Source organism: Cryptotermes secundus, unplaced genomic scaffold (genome assembly GCF_002891405.2).
Source record: "Cryptotermes secundus unplaced genomic scaffold, Csec_1.0 scaffold123, whole genome shotgun sequence".
Taxonomy (NCBI): domain Eukaryota; kingdom Metazoa; phylum Arthropoda; class Insecta; order Blattodea; family Kalotermitidae; genus Cryptotermes; species Cryptotermes secundus.
Window position 1 is genome coordinate 898,373 of NW_019736394.1, and position 25,139 is coordinate 923,511.

At 43.0% G+C, this 25,139-nt stretch overlaps 1 protein-coding gene across 2 annotated transcripts; it reads right to left on the bottom strand.

Annotated features, from left to right (window-relative positions):
* Positions 1–9,205: 9,205 nt before the first annotated feature.
* Positions 9,206–23,109, bottom strand: LOC111869799. 2 transcript variants are annotated; one of them, XM_023861573.2, is made up of 4 exons: positions 23,053–23,109; positions 17,582–17,778; positions 14,173–14,316; positions 9,206–9,913 (listed from the first exon to the last, which is right to left on the bottom strand). In XM_023861573.2, exons 1-4 carry the CDS (start codon positions 23,057–23,059, stop codon positions 9,827–9,829), a joined length of 435 nt encoding a protein of 144 aa, XP_023717341.1. In that variant the 5' UTR covers positions 23,060–23,109; the 3' UTR covers positions 9,206–9,826. The 2 variants fall into 2 exon arrangements, with proteins under 2 accessions (XP_023717341.1, XP_023717340.1); XM_023861572.2 differs by having other exon boundaries at positions 17,582–17,793; positions 23,053–23,095.
* Positions 23,110–25,139: the final 2,030 nt, after the last annotated feature.

The following is a 25,139-nucleotide window of genomic DNA, read 5'->3' on the forward strand; positions in this document are numbered from 1 at the left end:
CTAAGAATTACATAACACAAGAATATAGGATTTTGACAAATATTATCAACAAGTTAGGACAGATGATTACAAAATGTTATCGAAAGAGACCCCTCCTATTGCAAATATGTCGAGATCTTTGCCCCCCGCGTTGGCAGCATGGCCTCACCGAGCAGAAGGACAGTGTTTTTGGAGGGACAAACACTAAACATTAATAAGTCCTTAATACTGCGAAAAGGGACACGAAGACTAACATTTTATAAGAGGAAAGAGCAGGATTTAAGCACACGATAAACCTGAACAACAAGAAGTACATCGAAGTGATGTCTCTGTTTACGTAAAGCATATAAACTCGGTTTCTGCAAGCAACAGTGTAAGTATATGGAACATGAGGGAAAGAACGATAGAAACAGACGGACGCAGCTGTTGGATGCGCTCAAGCTTATTGGCATCAGTCGAGGTGATGGAGTTCCGAACTACCGAGGCATATTCAAACTTGGACCTGACTAACATAAAGTATAGCACATATAAAGAACCCAAGGAAGAAAGCTGAACGTTATGGAGCGAATAAGCTCTATGTATTCAGGTAATAATATTAATACTAGTTGTAATATTAATCTGTGGTTTAGAATTATTTAAAATTGCAGCAATAAGAAAAGTTCAGACTCGATCTTTTGACAATTAATGCACAAGCTCAATACGCTAGCCTCTAATCTAAATTATAGTTTATTATAAACTTAAATTATTTAAATACAACATTAATACAGAAGACATATAATTCTGGATGTGTGTGAAATAGATAAGTAGGTTTTGTGAACTTCGCAAGAACTCGTCTTGACATCCTTCCGCAAGCCTGTTATTCTCTCTTGCTGCTTCTAAATAATAATAATAGTAATAATAATAATAATAATAATAATAATAATAATAATAACGAGTATAATTATTACAATAGTTATTATCATTATTACTTATTGTCATAATGATGAGTTGAACGAACAGGCTGGTGTAGAGGTGTCGGTCCTCAGTTCGAAACTCTACGGGACACCAAAAATGATCATTGAGGTTTTCGTGGTTTTCCTCGGTACTTCTAGGAAAATGCCATTATCTCGTTTAGTCCACGACCGCTGATTTCAAAAAACTTTCCAATTCAATATTCATCGGGACGCGAATGAATATTCAGTTTGAATTGACAGATCGGTAGAATAATAGGCACACAAAATTCCCACCGCCGACAGGGCTGAGAATTCTAAGGTAACGAAAATTTAGCCTTAACGTAACACTGAAAAGACAAACACGAAAAATATCATATCAGAATTGATTACACAGAGCATCGATCCCGGAACTCTACCGAGAGATCCGTTGTTGCGGAAGTAATTCTGTTGACTTAATAAATAAACTCATTTGAAAATAGAGCAATGAAAACGTGTAGGCCTGCTAGCGATTAGGGAAATGTCGCAAAATTCATCAGAACTCCATCGCATTAGCCGCGCAGCAAAAGAGTACAAACGGGACTTGTGTGAGTCTGACTCTGTGATGTGATGAGCCGGTCCGACAATATTCTGGCTGTTTTCTGCTCCGCGGAGCAGAACGCTAGCTAGCTAGCTGCTGTGAGTTTGATGAAGTTCCCTTCCCCCACGCCGCCACCCCCAGGGAGCGCGCTCGCAAAGAGCTGTAGCAATCTCTGATTACGGGAGAGGAGTAGCTAGTCACGAGCGCATGCGCTGTATTCCAGTCTTGCATTCATCTTCGTGAGCAGCGTTAGTGTAGGGGTAACTGTCTCTTCTCTATGTTTTCTTCGAGTTTTATGTTCTTTTGGTCTTCATTCGGTATGGAGCTTGTTTGTGGAGGCCGATCCTTTTGATTATCTTCCTGTGAAGATTAGTTGCTGCCTAGACCACGTGTCCAGCAAGAACATTATTAATCATCTTAAACAATGTGTGAAGTGTCAAGATGCCAGCTGAATTCCTAATATTAAAAAATCAACCCCAACCATTAAGCCTTTGAAAACTGAAATTCTTGTAAATCTCTGTACACAATGAACTGGTGTTGGGTGAGGTTTTCAGTGCGCAAGCGCAGGTTAGAATTTGACTTTTCGCTTGCCTGACTTAACACCACTGGATATTATTATGGGGAAGTCTAAAGGGCATTGTGTACCAGGAAGATGCAACAACACGCAAAATATTCTGCAACGTATTGGCGCGTGTATAGATGACTATCGACAGTGTTTGGATTGGAGATTGAATTTCCTAGACCACTTTAGCACACGGCTCTTGACTGTGCTTCATTATACGAGCAGCGTCATCGTTGTTCTGCACGCTTTACAAATCACTACAACGCACGTTAAATTCCTCCAATCTGCCGTCTCTTCACCGATCGTTACCAGGTAACGGCTTCTAACAAGGGATATTCTTCAGCTACCGCTCTCAGTTTGTTGCTTATTGGCTCTCAAATTCACCGAATAAGTCTTCTCTTCGCAGACGCCCTTACAACTGACTAACTTCTAAATTTGCCCCATTTATAACCTCTTGGCAAGTACCGCATATAAAACACCGTTTATTGTGGTACTCCAATCTTTTTCGTGGGAACAAATCACTATCACAGATCAGTGTTCTTAGTCACGTTCTTCACTTCCGTTGCTTAGTAGCGGCTTCAGATGGCGGACGTTCCCCTTCCTTTGGGTTCTCGAACTATTCGCGATCTAAGCTACGGCTCCTCACTTCTCACAAGTACATATCTCAACTAAGTGTCTGCCTGTAGGTTCTCTTTATGTGCCACAATAACCATTTTAATATTATCTTCATACACTCTTGGTCATGAAACTTCGGAACCAGAACTGCACACTAAGTTCTCTTATTCTCTTTCGTCTCTCTGTTCTGTCTGCGCCAGTGCCCATTGCGCACCTCGTACGCGTTTCTTCATGTACGGTATTTGCATATAGACGCTATGTAGCGGGAATGGGTGATACTTTCGGTTAAAAACGAAGCTCTCTTAGTCCGGAAAAATATAAGCCCATGTTAGTTTATATAGACCCTTCACGATTTTCCAGTTATGTACTGGAGTGATGTTAGAAACTCCCTCTTCTTACGTTAACCATAGGTAGTAGCTATATGAACTTTGACCGCCTCTGTGGTCTAGTGGCCAGAGTTCCTGGTTACAGATCCAGAGGTCACGGGTTCGATTCCCAGCACTACCAGATTTTCTGAGAAGTAGCAGGTATGGAACGTGGTCCACTCAGCCTCGCGAGGATAACTGAGGAGCTATCTCAAGGAAATAGCGGCTCCGGTCTAGAAAACTTAGATTAACGACTGTATGGATTCATTGCCCTGATCATGCAGCACCCTCTACCCGCTAAATTTGGCACTAACTTCGCCGACAAGCGGTGGTCGCTCAGTCGGTTAGTTCATTTGCGGACTACAGGCCACGTAATATATTAACTGTGTATGTATTCGTTTTACGTCTATCTTATCCTCCTACGTGTACTTGACTGTAGTGGGTGAAGCTGAAAGTCAGGCTCAATGAAGCTCCTAATTACATCCTTGTTCTCTTCTTCCTTTGTTGCTTCAGATGTGTTTTCTTCCTTCAAAGAGAAATAAAGTCTGAAAAAAAAAAAGCGCTAAATGGTAGATCATAAGTTTTTAATCTCTAGAGTAGTGCACAGTTACCCGTTGTAAACCAGGCTTGATGACGTCATCCTCTTATTGCTATATTCCATATGAGGCACGTTCTCCCCTCTTTTCTTGCAAAAGCAGACTGCAGAAGAATATTTGTTCAAGGCTCCAGCAGGCAGGCACGAGCAAGTCGGGGGATTAGCGCCATCCATCACGAGAACAGTACGACAGGTCTCCCTTTCCCGCCTGCTCCGTTTCGTCGTCACAAATTGCTGCAGCAACTCTGTCTGTTTAGTTATATTGACTGCCACATTACTACGGCTTGGACTGAGGGCGCCTCTCTCAACATCAGGACTAGGTTCTCATTAATAAAGAAGCTAACAAAATTCGAGTTCATAGGATGTAAAACTTAACTCGCCATTATATGGTGAAGCGTGGACGTATGAGACAGGAATTCATGCATTTTTCATATAAGGCAAATTTCAGTAATGTGAAATATAGAATTACTTAAAATAATTCTCTATTTCAGCATGTTGTTGCAAGTCATAGTAAAACGTCTATATATACTAGTCTTTATTTCAATTTATTATATAGTTAATGTATGCTATTTTTTTTACCCTGTGGCACTACAGCCCCAATTTGGGCCTAGGCCTACCTCCATGAAACTCTACGTTCACTTCGGTTTTTCTAGATCTTACACATCTTACACACTTCTTGGCCGAGTGATCAGCTTGTCGTAAGGCCTCTACCTGTACATAAACACAGAAAAACGCACACAGACATCCATGCCCTGAACAGGATTCGAACCCACGATCTCGGTTTACGAGCGAGCGAAGATATGCATGCCTTAAACCGCTCGGCTACCGTGACAGGCCGTTTTAATCTTCAGGTATTTGAATAGTCGTCGGGAAGATGAATGATTCCGGATTAATGTTAACAAGCATTCTCAAAACCGAATCTGCTCTTAGCCTCCCCGTGAATACAATTTAATTTTCTTCGTTTGCAAATAGGCCTATCTGAACCCCCACCCCCCGCACCCACATAAACTTAATAGAAGTCTTCATACCTTCGATAATGTCACGTTCCCGGGATAATGTAACTAATAGTAACGGGTTCTGGATTTGATGATTACTTTCACTGGCGCCTTCTTTTACAGTTACTCTTAATCCCAACCAATTATAACAGCTCACAATCGACGTCTCTCTAAGACTCGCTCCATTCCTTACTGGACTACGAGTGTCTTCTCTTCCACTGTGACTGACTTGGCTCTGATTTACGAATCGGTCACTTCTTCAGCTTCCAGTGTCCGCTAGTTAGCACTCCACAGCTGAATATCCAACAATTAAACTCCCTTCTGAATTCTCTTGTTACTAACTGGAGAATCATGGCTCACTTGTAACTGTACTGAACTCCGAAACAATTACGTATACCCCATCACCACCTTGAAGGTTTCCTCTGTTATTCTGTGTTCATCCTTTGCCTAGGGAATCGTTGTGTAGCAATGGACTATTCCAGATTTCAGGCATCATGTCACAATATTATGATCTTGTCCTTCATTCTAGTAACGAAACAGAAATATGTAAACACCGAGTTATATCCTTTGGGTTTATATCTACATGAATCTTGGTCCGGAGACAGGGACTAGTTCTTGTCAATTGGGCCCAACTGAGTAGGGTTTACCTGAAGACAGAAACACAATCCAGTCTCTGAAATGTTGTTTTAAATAAAAACAGAATCCTGGATAATGTCCAGAAACATAATATTTGTAACATTACATGTCATCAGTTTGTAAGCTAATCATAATCAGTTGAACCCCCATTTAACGTTCCTTGCTTTGAGGTGTCCTTGCATTTGTCGTATCATTTCAATGATCACAAGACATTAATTACAGTGTTAAATTTCCCTGATCCAAGATTTTCTTCAATTTAGTGTTCAAACACTGCTCCTTACAGGCCACGCCATAGCTCAAGCGGTTAGTCACTGGCTTCCCACATCGGCGGCCCGGGTTCGATCCCAGGTCTGGTCAAGTGGGATTCATGGTGGACAAAGTGGCTATGTGGCAGGTTTTTCTCCCAGTACTTCGGTTTCCCCTGCCAATCTTCATTCCACCAATTGCTCCACAATCACCCTCACCTATCATCTGGGGCTGGTACAACAGACCAGAAGCGGCCACAGTACAAGGGACATAGTCCCACCCCACTATCAATAAAACAATACATCAATCTTAATGACAGTGTCTAGTGGAGCTTTATTTTCTGCGGCGTTCACATTCTCGCCCATGAAATTAACATCTCCGGCAGGTATTGTAAGCTTAGGTGCTCCGTTCAACTCCAGTCGCTCGTTGCTGTCTGCTAATGACCCTTCAGATGGTGTATTCTGAAGCGAAATTGAAATCCACTCTTAAAACTCCTCTTGTTTGAAACTATTCCGACCAGGAACTGCATCAGAAGAACGCTTGTCTCTAAGCTAAGGAGCAAAACAGAGCAGCAAGTCACATGCACAGTCCACAATCACACGACGGTCTGTATAGTTTCATTACCTGTCCAATTTGATTCAAAGTAATATTGATTACGTGAACTGTGTGAACTGCTGTCAGAGGTACTTCCCCGGCCCTCGTCCTGTCGTTCTGTGACCACTGTTTGTCAATACCTGCTCCAGACAACTCCTGAAAGTGGTACTGTTTCTGGTTAGTTTTCCTACAAGTTTACCGTGGATGTACTACAGGACAGCAAGCCCTCCTTCAACGTTGTCCCTTCCAGCGTTTTTCGTTGTTACGTAGGGAAGTCAAAACTTATCCGCACTCTTGTTTTTCCAATCCATATAGCCAAAAGTGCACACTGCTAGCAGAGCGGCCACGTTTACACTGTCACAGCATCAAGGAAAATGATGCGATCAAGGTAAAACTTCGAACACGTGACCACAGTAGTACCAACTCTAACAATGCATGCGTAGGAGGCAGTGTGACAAACCTAAAGCTGTGTTATGGAGAAAGTGCGAATAATTTCTGACTTACCCTCGTATGTTGATACTATTTTCATGCTAAGCCTCCATAGAGCGCCGTGTTAACTGGTTATTACGTCTTTGTTCATCCCAGAGTTCAATACTCGCCCAGAAAAATGTTCACTGTTGACGAGTCTAGGCCGTCATCCGCGACTCGCTCGCTTCCCATTTGGCCATCTGTGAATACAAACCCCGTGGCCTGTAGTCCGCAAGCGAACTATACCGACCGAACGACCGCCGATGTCGGCGAAGTTAGTGCAACTTTTGCGCATAGAGGGTGTTGCGTGGTCAGCGCAATGAATCCCCACGGACGTTAATCTCGTTTTTCTAGGCCGGAGCCGCTATTTCCTTGAAATATCTCTTCAATAATCCTCACGAGGCTTAGTGGACCCCATTCCAGACCCACTACTTCTCAGAAAATCTGGTAGCGCCGGAATCGAACCCGGACCTCTGGATCTGTAGCCAAGAACTTTGACCACTAGACCATAGAGGCGGTCTCGGTGAATACAATAGATAATATTTAATGTGAAATAAACATTATTGTGGTTCATAATCTCATTTAGTTCAAATACCCGGCGGAGGTATTCGAAATTTTAAGGGCGGAAAAATTCAGGGAACAAGTCCTCCGGGAGGGACTTTAAACCGTGGGTCCCGTGTCGTAGCTTTACGGCACGTAAAAGAACCTCATATCTCCAAAGGAGGTCACTGAGCCAAAATTACGGACGTTTCCCGCCCAACAGCATTCTCTAATACCTCTGGTAGATGGGCGAAGCATTATAGATACCTCTCAGCTAGTAGAGCCGGTCTCGCTGGCTGGGCGGGACTGATGGTAAGCACCAGTACCGGTAGGATATAGAGACTGGTAGAATATCATAGAGGGAAGCACAATAGATCAAACTGGTCGCGGTGCGTGGGGAGGCCCACCCTCTTTAAATAACTAACTAACTAATCTCATTTATTTATAACAAGAATATGCAAATGTTTACAGTCACCTTCATATTTTGCACATTGCGACTCTGGTTTTGTGGGTTAGGAAAGGCTGAGTAACTTAATGTGCTTATTTCTTGCGGTGAAAGTGCACCCGCTTGAAATCGTATCACATAACTTTCCGGTTAACAAACACACATCCACGAGGTTGAACGAGGATTTGCCCTGCTCCAGTCCCAACCATAGGTTTTCTTAAGTCTCCAAATACAGTACGTATAGACAACTACAAGTATTAGCCCGATTGGCTCATTTCCTCTCCACATCTGTGTAGGATATGAATGTTACAGCAGTTTCGTGTTATCAGTGACAGAATCGCGCAATATTATTTTAAAAATTACAATTCACTCTTGTATAAAGAGTAGCATAGCGGAGGTACTATTGGTAATGCAGTAAAAGCTATGCAACAGAGCAAGTAGACCTCTGTCACAAGAAGTTCCTCCTGTGGCTATGACGTGATAACACCTGACAAATTGGCCTCGTCCCTTAGCTGATCATTGATCGGCCAACAGATGAGATAATGATGATGATATAAATAATAATAATAATAATAAACTCTGTGCCGACCGCCTCTGTAATCTAGTGGTCAGAGTTCCTGACTACAAATTCAGAGGTCCCGCGTTTGATTTCCGGCGCTATCAGATTTTCTGAGAAGTAGTGGGTCTGGAACGGGGTCCGCTCAGCCTCGTGAGGATAATTGATGAGCTATTTCAAGGAAATAGCGGCTCAAGACTAGACAATCGAAATTTTCTTTGTCTGACCACGCGACACTCTGTATCCGCTGAAGTTGACACTAACTCCGCCGATAAGCGGCGGTCGCTCGGTCGGTATAATTCGCTTGGGGGCTCAAACTTCCTTACCCCTCTCCCTGTCATATTGTTTGCATTTTTTATGTTATACGATTCTCCTGCGTATAATTATATGAAGACTTTTATGTCCTTAACCGAAACTGAACCCTGAACCAATAGCAGCAAGCCTGTCGGTTGGCAAGAGTTTGTAAGCGTATCTTCTGCCAAGCGTTTGGCATTTCCTTCATTATTTTTAGTGGGCTGAGACTGAGTCCACTCTGTACTACGGCCACTACCGGCCTATTGTAATAGCCCCAGACGTTAGATGAGGGTGATTGTGGAGCAATTGGTGGAATGAAGATTGGCAGGGGAAACCGAAATACTCGGCGAAAACCTGCCGCAGCGTCACTTTCTCCACCACAAATCCCACATGCCCTGACCCGGGCTCGAACCCGGGCCGCAGCGGTGGGAGGCCGGCGACTAACTGCCTGAGCTATGGCGCGGACAAATATTTCGGCTAGCGGATAAGCAGACATCTGGCCAACTTGTGAAGAGTCGCACTGAATGCAATCACTAACACCATGAAGTTGATCATTGTCATAACGCCAAAATTAACTACAGGGGCTATTTTTGATAGGAATTACTTTAAGTATTCATATGTTTCCTTCATACGAAACCAGTACAGCGTCCGCTGAGAATTCGACGGGATTGATTATCTTTGTTTAAAAACAATGTCTTCAATTATTAACATCCCTTATTTTCTCCTAAACTCCTTTCCAATCCTACATGTTATCGAATGATGCGTCGAGGCTGGCTTTTGAAGTCATGTCCCACAAGCACAAAGAGTCAATCGCAGACACTTTAATTTAAACAGCACTCTCCACTTCACAATACTGTCAGTACTTACAGCATAGGCAACATGCGCTGCAATAAACGCCGCTCGCTCGTTCGTGCCCTCTTACATGATTTACGTTGAACCAATATGTTAAAAGCTCTACAGTTCATTGCTATGGTAACCTGAAATTGTGTGATGGCAAAGAGAGTTCTCAAGTTATTGCAGTAACATGTACATGTATTTCTAATATTATTTAAACAGAAGGACTGCTGTTAACTTGCTCATGTACTTCTTCGCTAAGATTCCCATCATGAATACATATATACACAAAGAACATATTGACATAGTGCTGTAAATAACAAATATGTGAAAACAGTACAGTACATTTGGACCAACAGCATTCAGGTTATAATATACTGTATATCCTTCTCTGTATATTTAACGACGTTGCATCAGTCACAAAATGTTCTAACCGTGAGACACGATGTGTTTGAAACCCAACAGGAACAGTACGACTGCCGCTGTACACCAGAACCAGCCGGGATCTCACACTTCCCGTATGACCATGACCCACCACATCAGAGTAGCAACAGACGTCCCATGTATGGCGGAACATGATTGTGCTTCCCTCACTACTTGGACACGAGGATGTCGTAAACCTGGAAGGACAGCTCCTTCCCGTCGTAGGGGATGTAGCACACGCCATGACTAGGGTGCACCTGAAACCCCACAGTTCTCATCTCACTCACTTTCGTGTTCCATAGCGACACACTCACTGTCAATATTACGTCCAATTTCAGGAACGGTCGGGCTGTTCTAGTGCGTGTTTCTTTTTCCTTTTAAGTTTGTTTCTTATTTTCTAATTGTGATACAATTTATTAGATTGGATATTACGAGGAACTGAGAGTAGCCTAATCTCGAAAGAAAACAACTCAAAATTAAAAACACACACACTAACTAGAACAGCCCGACCGTTCTCTGGTCTAGTGGTCATAGCTCCTGGTTAGAGATCCAGAGGCCCCGAGTTCGATTACCGGTGCTCCCAGACTTTCTGAGAAGTAATGGGTCTGGGACGGGGTCCAGTCGGCCTCGTGAGGATAATAGATGAATTATTTGAAGGAAATAGCGGCTCAGGTACAGAAAACTGAGGTTAACGGCCGTGGGGATACGTTGCGCTGACCACCCGACACCCTCTGTCCACTAAAGTTGGCGCTAACTTCGCCGACAAAAGGCGGTCGCTCGGTCGGTATAGTTTGCTTGCGAACTACAGGCCAAGGAATTTGTTTTTGTTTTGAGAGTAAGCTAATTTTCGGTAGGCCTACCATCCTGATATTTGCCTGGAGGAACTGAGGAAGACAATGAAAAACAGTCAGTAGAACTGTTACTAGGATCTTAGATCCGAACTCAGTATCTCCCGAATTCAAAACAGGAATGCTAACCTTTCAATGATGAATATTATTATAAGGGAGATCCTCATACCCAGTTCTAGAGAGAAGTACTACTTACTCTGAAAGTAAACGCAATTATTTGGAAGTACAGTGATTAAGTGCATATTGTTATGAACAGTGATTCACATCATGCATATAAAGACAACAAGCGTAAGAGAGATTTTATATGAGAACAACTTATGGCCTCTGAGTCAATACTAGTCGAAATATCTAGAGGGAGTATGTAAATGAAGAGTACTGTTGTCTGGGAAATAACGCCTTGTAGTCAGTTGAGAGCCAACCGAGGTATCTGTGGAACATTTCGCCTCCATCTTCAGGAACGAAGAAGCTGAACGTGAAGGTGAGAGGCAAACAGAGCTACTATAAGGCTTCAGTTCTCAGAAGATAGTACTCTTAATAACCATCGCTGTCAGGCATGTATATGATTTTGCCCTTTATGTTAATATAGAAATTTTGCTCATAATCAATAGCAATGCTGAGAACATTAACGAAGGGCTTCCTAAAAGCTTTGACAGAGAAGACAAAACTTACGTGTGGACTGCGAAAATGAAGAAGAAATTTGTTTTCTAGTGGGGATAGACAACATAAGTCACGGTAATGTTCAGGCGACAAACTCCATTGCAGACACAGGACGATTTATGACTGTGTCAGTAGCTCAGTGTCAGGGCTTCTTTCCCCTGGAGTAGGGCTGCAGGAGATGGCCGCACCATAGCTCAAGCGGCTAGTCGCTGGCTTCCCACCGCGGCGTCACGGATTCAAACCCGGGTCTGGTCAAATGCGATTTGTGGTGGACAAAGTGGCGCTGGGGCGAGTTTTCTAAGAGTACTTCGGTTTCCCCTGCCAATCTTCATTCCACCAAATTCTCCATCATCATAATCACCCTGGGCAGGTACAATAGGCCAATGAGTGGCCGACGTGCCGAGTGTGCCCAGCTGGACTCCACCCCCCAATAAGTGAATTTAAAAAAAAAAGGCTACAGGGGTGTGAATCTGACTACTCACCTCCATCGAGTGCTGATGTTGAGGAAAGTGGAGCTACACCTCAAAAGGTTTCATGATGTAATGCTTGCGAATTAAGTCCAGAGATAACTTTGTGTCAAGAGAATATTTCTCAGGCACTCCTGTCTAGAAGCGTTGGTCTGATTCTCGGCGTATGCGAAAAAGTTGATATTGGAAATTCAAAAATTATTTGTGTAAAACTGACGTGTATTACCGCAGGTGCTCCTGGCATAAACAGATCTACTCTTATTTGCAATTAATACTCGAAGTAGCAAATAGATTCTGGTTTGTTTTGTTGTTTGATGCACATCTCTGGCAAAAACTTCTCTTTGACTGCCTAATTGGTATCTTTTTTAAGCATTTTGGGCTTCAGGTCAAGTCTTTAGTTTTCGAGCTTTGAAAAATAAGACAACAACAACTCATAAGAAATCCCAGAAACCGATGGCAATAAGGAGTGGCTTGTATGGCTCTAAAACTCGAGCCATGACGTACACTCACTCATGGAGTTGAGCCCTTCTTGTCAAGCCGTCAATTGTGCAGCTAGTAAAACTTAAGAACTGGCATCATTTTATGGATCATGGAGGTTCATTACCGTGTTCACAAGAGCCCTCAATTGGTCAATATTATGAGCCACTTCAATCCAATCCATACCATCCCGTCCTATCTCTCTAAGTGCCATTTCAATATTGTCCACCCACCTACGTTTTGGTCTTCCCAGTGGCCTCTTTCCTTCTGGATTTTCAGCAATATCTTATATGCATTCCTCTTCTCCCATTCGTGCTACATGCCCTGCTCACCTCAGCCTCCTTGACTTGATCATTCTAATTATACTTGGCGAAGATTACAAGTCATGAAGCTCCTCATTATTCAGTTTTCTCCAACCTCCTGTCGTTTCATCTCTCTTGGGTCAAAATATTCTCCTCAACACCCTGTTCTCAAACACCCTCAGTCTATGTTCCTGCCTTAATGTCAGAGCCAAGCTACACACCCATACAGAACCATAGGCAAAATTGTAGTTTTGTATATTCTAATTTTTATGTTTTTAGACAGCAGACGAGAAAACAAAAGGCTCTGGACTGAATGGTAGCAAGCATTACCGGAGTTCAATCGCCTCTTGATTTCCTCCTGAATCAGGTTTTGATTTCTTATCGCCGTTCCCAAATATCTGAACTGTATCACGTTTTCAAAACATCTGTTACCTCTCTTTATATTATGAATTTGCCCTGCATTTTGTTGACGAGACAGTAACATATACTTAGTTTTCTCTGTGTTTACTTCTAGACCAACCTCTTTACTTGCATCAATTAAAGTTTGTATGTTTTTCTTTATGGTATCTACATCATCACCCAGTAGATTCACATCTTCGGCGTAGACCAACAGCTGATGTGTCCCATTTAATTTCAGCCCCACCTGGTTTCCTTGGACCTTCCTAATGGCATATTCTACAGCAAAGTTGAAAAGAAGTGACGGTAAAGCATCTCCTTTCTTCAGACCATTCTGGATAGGATATTTATCAGAAAAATATTTTCCTATACGGACGTTACCATAAGTTTCATTTCAACACATTTTAATCAGCCTGACTAGTTTCATGGGTACCCCCAACTCTATCAGAATATTGTACAATACTTCCCTCCTAACTGAATCATAGGCTTTCTTGAAGTCTATGAATAGCTGATGTACTATATCATCGTACTCCCATCTTTTCTCCAATATCTGATGAATGCAAAATATCTGGTCTGTGGTTGATCTGTTACGTCGAAACCAAAACTGATGATCCCCAATAATTTCATCTATATATGGACTTAACCTTGAGAGAAGAATATTGGACAAAATTTTATATGAAGTTGATAGCAGTGATATTCCCCGATAATTACTACAGTCAGTCTTATCACCCTTCTTGTGAACTGGTACAATAATAGACTCCCTCCACTGATGAGGCAATTTTTCCTTATGGCAAATAGAAGTAATTAGCTTATAAAATTTATAATATAATATTCTACTTCTTGCTTGAATAAGTTCTGTCGAAATTTGATCACTACTTGGCTCTTTATACTGTTTCAATTTTGCAATAGCAATTTTAACATCAAAAGGCTTAGGATCAGGTACTAGCGGCTCAGCTGTATGTATTTCTATCTGCCTAACATCACTGATCCTATGTACATTCAATAGCTTAAAGAAGTAGTTCTTACATCTGTTCTAAATGTGGAAATCTGCCAGCAGATCACCATTCTCATCCTTCACTAAGTTAGTTCTAGGTTGGTAACTTCTCTTAAAGTCATATTTTCCTCTATACACGTATCTAATGTTTCTTTTCCCTACTTTTCCTTGCAAAGTTCATGAATTTTGTCTTTCTCCTATTGGGAATCGATCTCTGGCCATCCAACCCGTAGCTCATCGCAACAGCGACTGAGCTAGATCTACGTATAACCTATGTACAAGTACACATCCTGCGATCCAGTTTTAAGAAATTAACTTCAGGATTCAGAACCTTTAAGCATGAGGGCCTGTGTGGCCACGTCACAGCCTCCTCACCTTGCCAATGGTCAGAGTGCCATCATGCACCACTCTGCCCACGTACAGTTTCTCTTTGGTTGCGGTCTCCCCAGCAGCCACGGCGTCACGCGGTATTCGGTTCCCACTCGTGTTCGTCCATGCGAAGTTTCCGCCCACGAGCGCCTGGAACAGGCAACGTGCGAAAAACACGATTACTTTCAGAATAACTGTTTTTTTTTGTTTTTTTTTTTTTACTTTTCCCATCGTCCGATATTCTAGACAATAGAAAACAAAACGTTTCGGAAACTGGATCTGTTTCTGTCCTCAGGTGAAAGGAGGAAGGCACCTACTCAGTTGGTCCCGTTAGGCCCCCCATACACACACAGTTTGGCCATCCGATCGACCTTACAGGCAAAACTTTCACAGTTTACCCCTTCCCTTTCCTCCCCATACACCGGCAGGCTTTATGCCACAGTCACGGTCTTCCAGCCTATAATGTTGAGTCACACACGTCACGTGCTACGGTCCTGCAGGTAGAACTGACGGACTGACGGGTTTCCTACAGGCCAACAGTCCAAACGATTGGCCGGCCGGCCGCACCACACGCGTCAGTTTTGCCTTTCAGTCTTTAACTGTGCAGGCCGAACTGGAGGCCAAACTGTGTGTATGGGGGCCCTTAGAAAGAGCACAACTCAATCACTGGACAATCCCTGTCAGAATTACACAGCTATTTAATCGCCTGAGACCAAGCTAATTGGGATGGAGATAACAAGAAAATATGCAATAAAATTGTGATAGAGCACGCACATGCGTGGAGCTGGGTTAGAAAAGGAGGTAGAAATTTATGCTACAAACCCGATTAAATAACTGTGTAAATCTTACGATGGTTGACCAGTGATTGAGATGAGCTCTTTCGAAGGGACCCAACTGAGTAGGTGTCTTCGTCCCTTCACCTGAGGACGGAAAGAGATCCAGGTTCCGAAACGATTTGTTTTCTATTTTCTAGGACCTCGGGCGACGGATAAAGTCCAAAACTCCCAGTAATTCTGTATGTTATACACCATCGTCAGAACCGTTCAGGATCTACATAATTACTTTCCTTTGAGAAAGATGTGTTAAATGTGGGAGCTTTCGTCCAGCTCAGTGGAAGTGGGGTCACGAGACACAGTACTGGAGAGCGTGCTGACCCCACTCTCCCACCCACAACAGGCACGTGTTTGTAACGTGTCTTCATACAGGCGTCACGTGTCATGTTACTATGATTCATCAAAACAAAGTGACCTGCAGGGTTCCGCAAGATATTGCCCATATAAAGGACAAGCTTCTCTGGGGTTAATTGCCGATGTTGGTTCCGTTTTCAGTACCGCCTATGTGGTCTAGCGGTCAGAGCTCCTGGCTACAGATCCAGAGGTCCCAGGTTCGATTCCCGACGCTGCCAGATTTTCTGAGAAGCAGTATGATTGTAACGGGGTCAGCTCAGCCTCATGAGGATAATTGAGGAGCTTTTTCAAAGAAATAGCGTCTCCGGTCTAGAAAAACGAAACTAACGGCCGTGGGATCCGTTGCACTGACCACGCGACACCCACTATCCGCTAAAGTAGGCGCTAATTTCGCCGACAAACGGCGGTCGCTCGGTCGGTATAGTTCACTTGCGGACTACAAGCCACGAAGATTTTTATTTGTAATTCCATTCTCGTGTTGTTAATTTGTGTGGTTGTGGGCGATGTTGCCGAAGTTTCAGAGGTACCTTCTGCTTCCGTTTTCAGTGTTTCAGTGAATAGGTTTGAGAATAGCTGTGTTTGTATAGCATTTTGCTTTTGCAGAAGAGTGAGAGAGGGGCATCCCCTACAAGAATGAAGCAGCATGTACCTCCGAAATGTCTGCAAGAGCGCCACAACGACACGGTGTAACAGCCGTAGAAGAGAATTAGCCTCATGCGTTGCCTATTGGAAATATTAAAGGGATATAGAGAGGAGAACTCCGCAGTGTGACGCATGAGTTTCACGGCAAGAGAACTCCGCAGTGGTGACGCATATGTTTCACGGCAAGGGTACTCTGCTGTGGTGACGCATGAGTTTCACGGCAAGAGAACTCTGCAGTGGTGACGCGTGAGTTTCACGGTAAGATAACTCTGCAGTAGTGAAGCATGAGTTTCACGGCAAGAGAACTCTGCCGTGGTGGAGCATGAGTTTCACGGTAAGAGAACTCTGCAGTGGTGAAGCATGAGTTTCGCGGCAAGAGAACTCTGCAGTGGTGACGCATGAGTTTCACGGCAAGAGAACTCCGCGGTGGTGACGCATGAGTTTCACGGCAAGAGAACTCTGCAGTGGTGACGCATGAGTTTCACGGCAAGAAAACTTAATTTCTGATCGATTTTTAATGGACCTATATTAAAGCCTCTCTGTCCGCAGCATATGTTATACCTTCCAGAGGAGCTCGGCAACTTTATGCTTAGAACCAAGAAATGAAACGGGTAGCTCAGTCAGCAACGTGGCGGGCAACAAAAATTCCATTTTAATGCAGAGGTAGGGGAACTCCCTTCCCCCTGCTCTGGAGTGGATACCGGAAACAAAGCGACCACAGTGTTAAGCTGAACTCTCGCCACCATAGAGAATGCTTATGGCAGAAGTTCCCAAAGTGTGGCACGTCCTCCTGGGACGGCGCGAGTTGCTGTGTGGGAGCGTGTTGTTTGTATGAAAAACTATTTTAAACGGAATATGGAGAAACATATTTAAAATCCACTGCTTTATTATGGTAGTTTAGTTGTCATGCACTAAAAAGGTAAAATAGTCCCTGCGCTTAGCTAATTAAGCACTACGCTATGGAGGCGTATGGGGGAATGGATCTATATATCCGCAGATCTATGTCCGTGGCACACACAGATCTTAGATTTAAGGAGAAATTTGGGAACAAGAAGAAAATAATCTTCTGTACTGGCACTGGTTTACACTCCGATATTAGTTCAAAGAGGAGAACCAGGCGGGGAGATGTGACAACTTTATTTTGTTTAGTAAAGATCACCTAAGCCGGTCGCAATAGCCGCACGAACCAAATCATGAACTGTCTTCGCTCGCTCTGACCCTTGAATCGCGAATTCGAATCCCACTTAAGGCATGGATGTTTGGTATGTCTGCATTTATTTTGTGCTTGTGTTGTTCTGTGTTTTGGTAGAGGCCTTGCGGCTGGCTGATCACTCGTCTGAGGAGTCCTACCGTCTGTGTAAAAATAATTACGGAACTAAATAGGGTAAATGGGCTCTAAATTGGCTGGAAGAGACATTTAAAAATAAAAAGATCACTAAACACGAATACATCTCTCTTCCGAAGTAATTTGTGTTTCATTCCGTCTCATGCTACTAGGAAGTGGTCTCCAGATTTCTAGGAGAATTGTGGAACCTGTGCAACAGTGGGGAAAGTGGGATAGGGTAAAGCGTACCGTCACGCCTTACCTCATAGCGCTTCACACCGTGCTCCGCGCCATTACGGCAGACGTAGATGCAGCCGTGGCTGGGCACGATCTTTCCGGGCAACAGATCACCTTCATGGAATGCTCGCCCTACGTACAGGCTGCTCCCGTCCTTATCCATCCCACAGATGAAGGCATCCATTGGCACTTTTCCATTGTCGCACGGTATCCAGTGGTGATCTGCAACACGTAACACTTGTAGGACATAGGGGTGCCTATGTCAGCTGCTAAAAGCTGTTGAGCTAATTGAAGGATTTGAATGAAAATTAGCGCTGGCCACGCAGTCAATTGTCCCAAAATGAAGGGGAGAGGCGATATAAGGTCACGTGTCCACCGCGCTTCCGTATTCAACACCCTACGCTCTACAACTTCTTGACTTACTTCTTAAGCAAAGACTGTCACAGCTGTAGACCGCATCTTCCGATTTATGAACACTTTTAATAAACACAGGATACATTTTTCTTTTTTGTCCTATTTAGTTCGTAAGCCGGGATAGCACAGTCACTATAGCGACTGGCTACGGGTTGGCTGAGGGGTCGGAGTTCGAGTAGTGATAGGGGCATATTTTTCTTGTTTGCATGTCGTCCATATCGGTTCTGGTGTCCACCCAGTCTCCTAGCCAATGGGTGCCGGGGTCTCCTTCCCAGGAGGTAAAGCGGCAGGAACGTGAAGCTGACCACAGAACTGCAACTAGTGCGGAGGTCAAGAATACTTGGATCATACATCCACTCCCTCATACGCCTTCATGGCGTAGTGCTTAATTAGTTAAGCACAGGGATAACTTTACCTTTTTCTTAGCTATTTAGTTGTGATATTATATTTTAACATGCATACCCATTGCTACGCAACGGCTTTGCAAACACATTCCCGCAACAGACGTGCACGTAAGAATAGGAATTCTATTGGTAGGCAACAGCACGGTAGAAATGCTTTCGTAAACAATAGAGGAAGCGGTGTTTTCTGTGTGGTCAACGCCAGCATTCTAATATATGGCACGCGATTTCTGTAGGTCCGTGCTCGAGTGTGTTAGAAAATTAACACTGGAGAACTGGACCGAGTTATGGAGGTCCGACGTCCCAAGATGATGGTGAAAAAAATGGCAAGAAGACTTCATAGGGATTTCGAGTGATAAATCCGTTGCCAGGATACGACTAGTGAAGACGGAGAATCCTGTTGTGTGTGTAGCGGTGAGTTGTAAAGTGTGTAGCATAGCGATAGCGTTATAAGTGCCTGTAGTCCCGAACTGTGTGAATGTATGATTGTCAATAAATCCAGTCATTCACTGCATTACCCATTATTATTCGTCACGAAGTCCCGGACACGTGACAGTATTGTAGCATCCTGCTGCGCATCGCTCTGCATGAAAGGTTACTGGTTCCACCGTCTCATATGCAGCAAGTCTTTCTATGAAACTTATTAAAGGTTGTAAGATTTGAGGCTTTCACGGCGGTGACTATGAAGAAAGCAGTCTTCTGGGATTTGGTACCGTGTATATGTGGTGTTAACCGACGTTTCGGAGGAACGTATCGCCCCCATCTTCAGGGTTGAAGAAAAAGTTTAAGAAATCTTCAAGCGACAACACCGTGAGAAACGGTAAAGCAGACTGCTTTACCGTTTCTCACGGTGTTGTCGCTTGAAGATTTCTTATACTTTTTTCTTCTACCCTGAAGATGGGGGCGATACGTTCCTCCGAAACGTCGGTTAACACCACATATACACGGTACCAAATCCCAGAAGACTGCTTCCTTCTTATTAAAGGTTATTCACTTTAAAAACTTTTCACATCATTCAAAACAACACAAACACAACAAAACACAGGTCTGCAACGCCAAAAATTGAAGGGTTATTTTTACATGTATTTGAAGGAAAATAAGTCAATCACAAAACATTTAAAGAAGTACAAGTAAAAGCAGCATTCAAAAGAAGTAACACAATACAAAACGTAGTAAAGTCCCACCCGCAAAGCGATGAGTACGTACTAGAAAAGTGGAGTGTACCAAATGAAATGTACGGATTGTCCACTGAAATACATAGAACAGTCGGGCAGAAGGTTTCATACTACACATAAAGGGCGCAGGCAGGCATCAGAAATAACAATAGCAATACAGCATATTCGAATAATATATTAAATACAGGACACGCATATGGGAGTATAACTGACACAATGGAGGTCGTAAAATACAGGAATTTGACAACATCTAAACACATTAGAAAAATATTATACATATTGTCACGTGTAGGGGGATACGGCTGATGAAATGACGTGTTCTAGCTCGGATGATTGGATTTATTAACAGCCTACTTACACACTCTTTTAATTACACTCAAATTACAGCGCTATCTGTGATTTACAAACTTCATAATAGAATTCACCGTTACACACTCACTAGGATCCTCTGTCTTCCAATAGACGTCTCCTAGCAACGGATCTCCACAGAGAAACTAGAGCTTCAAACCACTCCAAGTATTACACATAATTCAAATCTTCCAGCCACAAGCCAAGTCTTCACACGACGAACTTCCCGTGGCTCTCACTGTCACGTAATCACTTAGACACTCTCAAACACTCCCCAGTACTGAAATCTGTTCCAAGTCCAAGTCCAAGTCATTGCGACTGACGTTCAGTCAGTCAGTAAGTCTTGGTGTCACATATTTATTACTGTTGAACATTATGGTTTTGTTATTTGTGGGGCGACCACTCTGACGAGAGGACGGGTCTGTCTTTTTTTACATGCTACTCGCCCTTGCCAGCGCAGTCTTTCTCAGGTCCGAGTCCCTTGGGACTCGCGAGCATATTTTACTGTCTCAGATTTGAGACTTCCCTTTGCGTCGCCTCCTACGACTCGCAGGGTCACGGTGGAGGTATTCTACCCCGCCTCCAGACGGGTGCTCTGAAATCTGTTCTGTCTCTAGCTGTCTTTATATAGCCTCCGCACCGACCACGCAGAAAACAGCTTATATTGTTGGAACGTGTTTTCAGAAGGATCGCATAGCAGCTGTCATGGAACCGACTGCACTCCCATTGTTGTCTTGCTTGTATTCGGTCGCGATATGTTTAACGATCAGTTACCTGGCAACGCTGTGTCCATGCACATTACAATATAAAATGTGTAAGAACAGATTTAACGTGAATGACACATGTATACTGACTCGATATCTGAAGTATTATAAGAATTAAACACCAGACAGCGACACATAGAAAAATAAATTCAGCTCAGCAAGCGTTCGTAAAACAGACACACAGCACAACACAATCGAAAGATCAACCCGTCACTTGGATAAGGCACAGGAACAAGAAATCATGCGATATATTAACACACAAAATATACATAAATTCTGAAAGTAAATATTTATACGTATTACAGATACATTTGCGCATAGAAGAAACCATACAATTAAAACATTAATAACCAAAGCCACAATAACAGGAACATAACATTCTTCTCATCTATAAGTTTAAAACACTTGATGATAACCGTATTAGTCGAAATATGTAGTGAAAACTTTTAAAAAGTTTAAAGTTATATGATGCGCAAAACATTTAAAGTGAGTAAATTTTAATAAGTTATATAGAAAGATGTATTGCACGTGAGACGGCGGAAGCAGTGAAATTTGGTATTGGTATGAAATAAGTTTCATGCAACTGTTATGTCCTCTAATAAGGAAACAATTTTGTGCTGGGCTTAGAGGTAGATGCATTCATTATCATTCGACGTGTTATTCTAAAAGAAATGGCCGCCACATACCGCTCGTATGCTACACTGTATGATTATATGTTACGTAACAAGCCCCCTTATAATTCTCTGAACATTTTGATAACATTTTCATCAGTGCTTCTGAAGCTCTACCGCAAACCCTGTAAATCCTTCAAATTGGCCATAATTTTTGGCAGTTCCCTGACAAAAGACGACCTGCATGGCATGTTGAACACCACAAGCAGCTAATTCGGGTCCGTTGAACAGTTACTGGCTGTCGTGCGTGAGTGCTGTGACGGGTCTAACAGCTTCCCTTCAACTTGAAGATGGAAAGAGATCCAGTACCCGAAACGCTGTGTTTAAAATGTTGAAGGGGTTATATATTGCTCCAAATAATAGTCATGTTTATTGAATTTCATTCATTTAGAGGGGACGCAAACATATGATCTTGTCCCCAGAAACACCCCATCTGCACCCTTCACGTAGAATGAGAACCAGAGTTCCGCATCGTCGTGAAACAACAGGTGAACCTAAAAGCAGTTTCCTATATTTCAGTCGTTAAATTTAAAATTTTATGAACTGAATGGCGGTTCGTATCTCTTCAAATTTAGTCTGATCATATCTTCACCGTTTCTGTGATCCTGATTTGCTTTTTTCCTTCACAGATACTTCAGACTTGACATATTTTCGAACGAAGGAAGCCGTGATAAACTCAAATCTTATAAATATTCGAACGGTTTATTTTCTTTTTTGCTTCGTTACAATTCTGTCTTGTGTTCTAGTGACAACTGAGCCTGTACGTGGTTTCTATTCCTTCATTTCTGGATCAACTACACGTATCTAATTTAATTCGCATAATGAATTGGACCTGTTATCATAGTCCAAAATGTGATTTTTTTTGTGTTTAATTTTACACCCTCATGATTACAAAGTATTCTACGTTATTCGGCCTTCTTAAGGGCATGTCGGATATGCCGTATCCTAAAGTGAATTTGAAAACAATTGGTAATAAACAAAACTTAGTAGAAGTTTACTTAAACGTAGCTTAATCTATATTTCACACACGTTTTACGGCATGTTCTGCTGCAAGAAGCCATCAGGCATGTATGTTCGTCACACTTCTACACTGTCTCGTTCGCTTCTCTATGTATAAAACTTAAAATGGAAAAGCCGAAACAGTTTATTTTAACTGGCTGGCTTCTATTTGAATATGTACTTTCTTCTGTGTCCTTTCTTGCCGCATTTCAGTTATATTTTTGTGTAGAGTTGTAGCCATATGCATATTCCTTGATGGTTTTGGGTCTGTTTGATGTTGTGGTCAGCGCGTGTGAATAACGAACATTCATTGCTCGAATGTGGTGGTTATTGTTTAATGTTTAGTGTGTTGGGTATGTAGGTACGTGCTGGGACACTCTGTGTGCTTGTTCAGTATCATGAAATGATCTATTGACTTTACCTTCCAGTGAAGCTCAAGGCAGGTTGTTCTTAGACTTTCTGGGCTTAAACTCATGGCACACTGTTTGTTTCTACCCCTCTTGATAGGGGATATCGCCCTCAAATAGCGACCCATACACCAGTTTTACAGATTCATATTTTCCTCAGTCCTTCTAGACGAATTCTAGGATAATACCCTACATTAGGACACCACAAATTCCTCTCACGTCCTCTACATTAGGTTATTCGCTAATAATCCAATTATTAATCTGATTTAAGAAGTGAAACTGTCGCGAAATAGGCAAAAAGTAAATAAAATGCTTACTTGGCATTTCAGGTGCAGAGAAAGCTCGTCACACACTCAAGAGGGACTGGGGCGAGGTCACTAGAGCACTGTGCTTATATTCCTTGACGCTTATCGCTTAAGACAAGGTCTCGGTACTTCACAGTTGTCCTAGGACCAGAGTAGCCCCACGCCGAAGTCAACGAAGGAAAAATATGCTAATCTGGCTCGGGTATGCCTGTATCCTAGAGTCCTAACTTATTAAATTCTGGGCTGTCGACGTCGTCAAATCAATAAATTTAAACGTAAAGTTCGCAGAGAGTGAGTCACTCTGCGAAGAACATAGTCACTGTGGAAGTAAGAGGCTGCTTCGAAAAATTTTGTCGGTACACAAATTGTATCATTCAAAATGTTACTGAAAAATAATTTCGGTTCAGTGGCACCTAGCATTTGGTCTAAAGATATTGGCCATGCAAGAAACTTCAAAGAACATTATTTGTATGCTGAAGGAAAATTTGATGATACTGCAGATAGAAGATTTATTACAAATTCTGAGAGTTCAACCAACAAAACGGCAAGTCAGATTACAATCCGACAGTGAGTAAACGCAAGTAAATTGCCGAAGTAAACGGCTGCTTAAAGGAGTGACGGATAAGCCAATGTAAGCCATTGACGTGTGATTACGGGTGTTCTCGAAGCTGCCTCCGTAGTCTAGGGGTAACGTTCCCAGCTCATGACTCAAGGTACGCGGGTTCAAACCCGGCGGAGGTCGTGGAAAAATTCAGGGAACAAGTCCTCCGGGAGGGACTTTAAGCCGTGGGTTCCGTGTCGTAGCTTTACGGTACGTAAAAGAACCTCATGTCTCCAAAGGAGGCCATTGAGCTAAATTAAGGACATTTCCCGTCCAACAGTAGTCTCTAACGCCTCTGGTAGATGGGCGAATCATCGAGAGCCAGTAGAGGCCGACCTCGCTGGCTGAGTAGGGACTGATGTTAAGCACCAGTACCGGTAGGGTATAGAGGCTGGTAGAAGATCATAGGGGGACACGCAATAGATCAAAACTGGTCGCGGTGCATGGGGAAACCCACCCCCTCCAATAACAACAACAAGTGTTCTCAACATTATCCATCTTCCAGTATTCTAAGGAACACAACGTTTCGGAAACTGTGTCTGTTTCCTTCCACAGGTGAAAGAGTGGAAGGCATCTACCCTGTTCAGGCCCTTAGAAAGAGCCAACTTCAAGCACTAAATCTCTTCCTAATAGACCCATCCTTTCAGCTGAGGCCGGCAGCAGATCCGTTTTCCTAGACTTTGTGTATTGTAAAACGGCGGACGATGAACAGTTTCCAAAATTCTAGCAGTTCCTATTCACTTTAGAATCGATAATTACGCGTGAATTATCGGCATCCTCTCTATGGAGAGCAGGCTCCTTACTGTAATATGAGAATTGACACTTTTCCCAGGTGAGTTTTGCAATGCACTTCCAAATGGATTCGCTCAAGGCTTGTGTTATTTTGTTACACATAGAAATCTATTGTTGCCTGAACTAACCGAGATTACAGAAAGGACTGCTGTACCACTTATGGACATAATTCCTTCTCGTTATATAAATTATTCTGTGGTCTAGTGGTCAGCGTTCCTGGCCAGAGGTCCGAGTTCGATTCCCGGCGCTACCACATTTTTTTTTCTGAGAAGTAGTGTGTCTGGAACGGGGTCCACTCAGACTCGTGAGGATATTTGAGGAGCTACTTCAGACATTCGTTGCGCTGACCACGCGACAGCCTCTATCCGCTAAAGTTGGCACTAACTTCGCCGACAAGCGGAGGTCGCTCAGTCGGTATAGTTCGCTTGCGGACTAAAATCACGGAGTTTTTTTTATTGTTTATATAAATTATTTCGTAGTACGGTACGGTTATCTCCTTGAAATTACATATTCATTCCACAATTAGAATTAATGTTTCTCCACAGATACTTTCGCAGTGAAGCCCCATGCATAATGTTGCGGCTCGGTGTGAACCCAGCCTACCAGCCGGCCGGCTGAAGGCTGCAGATAGCGAGTGGCCTGCGTGAGGCAGATAAGAAATGTGTGCCCCCCCCCCACCCTCCACCACGAATCTACCCGCAACCAG